At 35.6% G+C, this 6417-nt stretch overlaps 1 protein-coding gene across 2 annotated transcripts; it reads right to left on the bottom strand.

Annotated features, from left to right (window-relative positions):
* Positions 1–1429: 1429 nt before the first annotated feature.
* On the bottom strand, positions 1430–4806 carry LOC109338763 (ribosomal RNA small subunit methyltransferase NEP1-like). Of its 2 annotated transcripts, XR_002106589.1 has the most exons (8): positions 4552–4806; positions 3917–4009; positions 3249–3393; positions 3033–3143; positions 2764–2846; positions 2620–2677; positions 1633–1780; positions 1430–1601 (listed from the first exon to the last, which is right to left on the bottom strand). XR_002106589.1 is itself a non-coding variant. In XM_019576068.1 (7 exons), the coding sequence occupies exons 1-7, from the start codon at positions 4789–4791 to the stop codon at positions 1701–1703; spliced, it is 810 nt and encodes a 269-aa protein (XP_019431613.1). In that variant the 5' UTR covers positions 4792–4806; the 3' UTR covers positions 1455–1700. The 2 variants fall into 2 exon arrangements, 1 of the variants encoding a protein (XP_019431613.1); XM_019576068.1 differs by having other exon boundaries at positions 1455–1780.
* Between the last annotated feature and the right edge of the window lie 1611 nt (positions 4807–6417).

Raw genomic sequence — 6417 nt, 5'->3', positions numbered from 1 at the left:
TACTTGGCCAATAAAGTCAACTTTCGGCTGGACACTTCATTTATTTCTTTTGTTTTGTCTTTCTGTTCTAGAAGTTGGATTCCTCAGGTTAGAGAGGTTGTAACCTCTGCAATTGTAAATATCATTCACATAATTTGATATTGTAGGAATAACTGCAGATTTGATGATAAGAGATAATCTTTCACTCAAGTATTAGGTAGGATAAAAGGGGCAATGTCTTTGACTGACAACTTCTCTAATCAAAGTGCGAACACCTTTCAAAGATTTCTCCTTGCTGAAGTCTTTTGATGTGAATGATAATTATAGCAAAGCTCCAAAAATGACTTAGCTGATGTGGTCTCCTCCTCTTGTTGGTTGCATTAAGATAAATACTGACGGAGCTACTCATTGAGCTCCGGGGCATGCGGGCAGGGCTGGTTTATTTAGAGACAAAATGGGTGATGTGTTGGGTTGTTCTGCTTATTACTATGGAATTCATGACTCCTTCTATGCCGAGCTCTTGTAGGCTATCTTAGACATTGAAATAACTCATAAGGATTGGAAGAAGATCTGGTTGGAGTGTGACTCAACTTTGGTAGTCAGCTCCTTTAATAATCCGATTAATGTCTCTTGAAAGCTGGCTAATAGATGGAATAATTGTTTATGTTGAATACAGGGAATGAATTTTAATGTGTTTCACATTTATAGGGAAGGAACTTGCCTCTTTTGGTGTCCTCTCAAAATGTTACTCATGGTGGGATAATATTCATGATTTTCTCACTCAGAAATTCTATAGGAATAGGTCGGGTTTACCCGATTATAGATTTCATTAATTGTTTACTCATCTTAGTTTGGTTGAGCTGAGTTTTTAGTTATTGTTGTTTTAATTTTTACTCCCGTGGGAGATGCTAGTTTTGTTTTGTGGTTGCTCTGTTGTGCTTTCTTTGCAGGTTAGGTTATGTGTCTGTCATTTCTGGTTGGGCAGTTTTAGTGGCGGAGTCAAGTTTTGGTGCTCTATCTATCCTTCAGTGCTATGAGGTCTGTAAGTGGGATTCTCTACTGTTAAGGAGTTGCTGTTGCGGTTTTTGTTGTTGCCGCTGGGTCTCAGTGCAACGAGGGTTGCTGATTCTTGGTGGCTTCAGTGTTCTTTGTTGTGCTGGTGTTGTCTCTTGTTATCTTTGGGGGCTATTTTCTGCCTTGGGTTTTGGCTCTCTGGTTTTTCCTCGTGTGACTGCTGGCTGTTAGGTGGTCTCTAGTTGGTGTGCTTTGGTGCTGCATTGGGGTTAATTGCTATTCTTTGGTTTGTAGTTCTCGGGTTACTAAAGTTGGTTCTTTATTCTTCTGTTTTTTGGCTCTTTTGGAGTTGTCAATTACAGCTAACTGCTAAGTTAAACGTGAACATTGAAATTAAAAATTAAAATAAAATGGACGTATGGAAGAACCCCAAAGATTCTGACCAACACATAGCTTGAGCCTTGTTTTGTATCTTCTAACCAAATACTATATATTAAACGCATGAAAGGAATGTTCAATCCAAATACAACATTGTCGTTCAATATTTTAACCTTGTGTCACTCTGGTCCAAGATATTGACCCCTAGCAAAAACCTCATAATTAATTAATCTTGTATTTCCTACATCATTCCATTCCCTGATACATCAAACTGCACCTGCCATTTGAACTAGAAAATTGTAGCTAGGGCATAAACTGAAGAGGTTTAATCATAATATCTTCCACTTTCCCTCGAGGGCACCACAAATCCTTCCAATACAGTACGCAGCACTTAGAGGATATTCAGAAACTGCAATAATAATAAAACACAAATGAAGAAAGAAACTAGAAAATAACCCAACAGTAATGCATTTTAAGTAATTGAAGTTTATCCATTCTGCATAAACATAATAAGTCAAATATCAGATTTTAAAGAAACCAGGTAATGATTCAAAGTGAGGTCAGAAGCTCTTCCCAAGCACAATTTATACAAATTGGGCTCAATTTGAACATTCTGATGGTTGAGCCTAAGCAGTCTTCTTTGGCTTAAAAGAAGCTTTCCACTTTGTTCATATAATCATGTATGTGGTCATCCTATGATAAAAATGTGGCATTCACCGGTAAACAAATGTTTATTTTTATAAAATGTGAACTATACTGCCTCACTAGTCTGGTTATAACTATTTGCCAACATTATTTAAGCTAGCAAAAAATAAGCTCTGCTAGTGATCATACCTCACAGTCTTGCATTATCCGGTTAAACTTAGACTCGTCATAAAGTAACTTTCATTTTATTCTTTTAAAAAGGAAGCCAGATGAATGGGGATTAGTTCATCTAACCAGATTAAGTATAGTATCATTTTATTAATCTCGCAACTGTCTTGAAATTTGATCACCAAATTGTAAATGATGAAACACTAATAGTAATAATTAGTAATATAAATAATGAAAACAAAATTAAAAAATATTGGATTCCAAAGTGCAAGAAATATGAGGTTACTAGATAAGCAGGACACCACAATCAGATATTACACACCAAAAAACAGAAACTCAAGACAAAGAAATTAATGGTGTTAAAAATGTGTGTCGTGAGTACGTATATAATAACTAACAAGAGAAGGTAAAAAAACTCTGCAAGGATAAACTTACTTGATATATAATCATCTGTATAATCTGTCTCAATCTTTCCATGGGCCATTGCCCCCAGCTGAAATTAGATTTTAACCAAAGTCAAACAATTATCAGACAATAATAAGCATAGATAGATATTAAAAGTCAAACGTCAGAAAGTACCACAAAGACAAAGTCCATATCAGTGGGAACAGTTTTTACGTAGTCATTCATATCAACCACCTTTTCTGAGCTATGCGAGAAACCTAACATTCAAAGGAAGATCAGGATTCAGGAATCCTCGGCACAGTAAAAAGAGAGGAGGTAATAATAAAAAATAACCACTAGCTCAAGAAAACTTTCTATATCCTCTATGTAACAAACAAAGAAACCCCTTTCAAAAAATCATGTAACCATGAAATCATTTTCAAAATCATTAGAAAAGAACTCACCTATTTTTCGTGAGTTGATAGGCAAATACTGAGTTACTGGGTTTTTGATGGTGCGCAGAAGTTTCTCACGCTTGCCAACAGCAGATATGCTTAATTTCTGAAGCAATTCCACTGCAAGGTAGCAAAATTTAGCAACAAAGGAGAGTATATTCCTTTAACTAAGAATTGCAGCACAAATGATACGGTAGGTTGGGGATTAAAATAGCTAAAACTTACACATGACACCACAGAACCTTTTGAACGTTCTTGGAATTCGGACATAAGGCTTAACCTCTATAAGAACGCCTTTTTCAGTCTTTATGTATACTGCTTGCAACCTCCCAGCTTTATTTAGCGGGCTATCTAAGATAGCTAGAAGAACCTGAAAACACATTGATATAAAATGAGTCTAGAAAGACCAAAACAAAAAAAAAACAAAAAAAACAGCATATGAGAGTATGAGACTATCATTGTATGATTGTAGGCAGTGTTTTAAAATGCACTCTATAACTGCAATTATAGTTGCAGCAACATTGTAGTTTCGGGAGTGTTCACAATGGAATCTGATCACAATTGCGGCCATATTGACTGCATTTATCTACAATTTTCCACAAGTGTGATAATGCAACGTAACCACAATTGCAATTAAAACACCTATTGTAGGTATACTTGAGGGGGAAAAGGCCACTTCATTGAGACCATTTACATGATAATGAAAATAGATTTAACTCCACCCATTATAACTAGAACAAAGCAGCAAAACAAATTCAGTAACAAAAGAAGTAGGCTTAGAAGAAATCAGGGTTTTAAGAGTACGATAAATAAGAACCAAAAAACTCCTAGCCAAATTATATGGAAGGAAAATAAAAATACTAATAAACCTTCTTATAGTGATTTGCACCAACCTGATGAGTAATATCAGGCCTGTAATCACCAGGGTTCTTGTTGTTTTTGCGGAGGAAATTGGCATGCTCGTCTGAGTTCAAAAGCTGATAAGTCTGAACACAAAGGAAACAGAAGAATTAACGGTTATATTCACACATTATCCCACTAGCAGGTAGGAGGTAGCAAGAAAGGCACAAAACCATACATTGAGAATGAAATTCAATACCAAAGTTTCACATATTCAATATCACAACACATACAAAAACATAATAAAAATACAATGAAGCTGTGGTTGGATAGATGAAAATCAATTGAAAACAGAGTGGAACGGAATGAGTGAAATGAAACTAGGTATCATTATTCGTATTGTTTAAAATTACATATAGGAAGCCGAGTGCACCAGGCTTAAAATTACATTGAATATATTATATTCAATACCTCTATTTTTTTTACCTCCTGACTGGGGTATAGGGAGGAATTAGACATGATGAGACAGAACCAAGTTGTTATTATTCACTTCAATCCGATACAAAAATCTAGAAAAGGATAAATCAATTTATTTCCATTCCATTACAACCAATAAAACTCTAAGATAACTTTGAAATAATCCTAGTACCAATAAAACTCCTAAGAATAAAGTGGGGAGGAATGTTACCTTTCCAACTTTGGCTACTTCCAAAGAAGCCCTTTCAAGAATAAAAGTAACTTTGGGCTTATCACTTTTCAATTCACTTGGCGCAATCGGAATACCAGAAAGTTCATCTTCTTCAGGCTGCTGCTCCTGTTGTTGTGATTCTTCTTCTTGAACTTGTTGTTTTTCTTCAGCTTCACGGTCATACTTCGGTTCTGTGTGCTTTCGCTTCTTCCCTTTCTTCACACCATAAGCTCGCGTCATCCTTCACGCGCTCCACAAACTACACTGAGATACAACAGGGTTTTGGTAGGTCTGGTAATAAGAGCAATGAAAAAGGGGTCAGGAGAATTTTAATACGCATGTGAGATCAAGGGCTGAGAAATTAGGTAAACGATGAGAATCGAATGGACGGCCAGGATTAAATACCTCAAGGGCAAAGGAAACGACGCCGTTAAGAGTAAAACGTAGCCGTTTTGCACGTTGTTTAAACTTTCTTGCGTGGGAAACAAATTTAAAGCTGTAGTTGTGATTGCTACTCCTGAAGCGGAAAAGGTTGGAACGATACAGGTTTGATGCAATTGAGTGATCTGCCCCAATTTAGCCCATGGTAAGTAGCCATGATCTATATGATATCTTTTTTTTATATTTTATACTTATAAAGGCAATTCAAACAATCATTGTAATTTTTCATTTATTGTAATTATTTTATTTCATAAGGACGTGAATAGAAAGACTATAGAGTTACTTGGAAATATGTTTTCCAAGGGTATAAGTATTAGTGAGTGTGTAAAGTATAGAGATATCAGGGTGAGATATTATAATTACAAGTCATAGTGGAACATCTCTTGTGTTGGAAGAGTAGTAGATGTAGCTTTCGGTGGACAAGAAAGTGAACCAGTATAAAACATATGTTTACTCTCTTCTCCCTTACCTCTTTGATTTATTATTGTTTATTCTGCAATATTATTCGCTGCACTTTAACTCTTCATTTTGCAGAAAAAGTTGTCATAATTTCTAGTCAACTAATTCACCCTTTCTTAGTTGCAATTTTAGTCTTACCATTGGCACCAGAGTTTTTTTTGAGTAAGTTATTCTCAAAACTGATCCTACATCAAAGATTGACCGCAAGATCATTCCTGGGAGAATGTTCTAACATAAACCGTCCTCCAAGTATTGTTGGAGACTGTTATGACTTCTGGAAAATCAGAATGAGAATATTCATAGAATTCCAAGACTTGGATATATGGAACGCAATTGAAGAATGACCCTATGAACCCTTCACAATTATAAACAGTATAAGGGAAATAAAGCCTAAATCTTCATGGAATGATGAAGACAAGAAGCAGTGCAATATGACCTAAAGGCAAAGAACATCATCACTTCTACTCTTGGAATTGATGAGTTCTTTAGAGTATCTAACTGTAAATCCGCCAAGGAAATGTAGGATACTCTAGAGACCACACATGAAGGAACGAATGAAGTAAAAGGCTAAACATTCTCTCTCAAGAATATGAAATGTTTCGAATGAAACCTGTATAGAAGATACTGGATCTTCAAAAGAGATTCATTCATCTTACAAATCATATTCTTGTTCTTGGTAGGGTATCATCTAACAGTGACTTGAACTTGAAAGTTCTAAGATCACTTACCAGAATATAGCAACCAAAGGTAACAACCATTTCTGAAAAGAAAAGTTTATTGAAAATGTCTTTGGCTGCGTTATTTGGAAAATTGCAGGAACACGAGTTAGAACTCAGCCAACTGGACCAACATGAAGAACATGAGAAGAAAACGAAGAATATTTCTCTCAAAGCAAAAGTTGACAAATATGAGTCATTAGAGGATGAATCCGATAAAGAAGAGATAAAAGACATGAGTCTTCTTGTG

The sequence above is a fragment of the Lupinus angustifolius genome, unplaced genomic scaffold (assembly GCF_001865875.1).
Source record: "Lupinus angustifolius cultivar Tanjil unplaced genomic scaffold, LupAngTanjil_v1.0 Scaffold_41_8, whole genome shotgun sequence".
In the NCBI taxonomy this organism is placed as follows: domain Eukaryota; kingdom Viridiplantae; phylum Streptophyta; class Magnoliopsida; order Fabales; family Fabaceae; genus Lupinus; species Lupinus angustifolius.
Note: the sequence above shows the minus strand (reverse complement) of the source record. Positions and strands in the feature narration are given on the sequence as shown.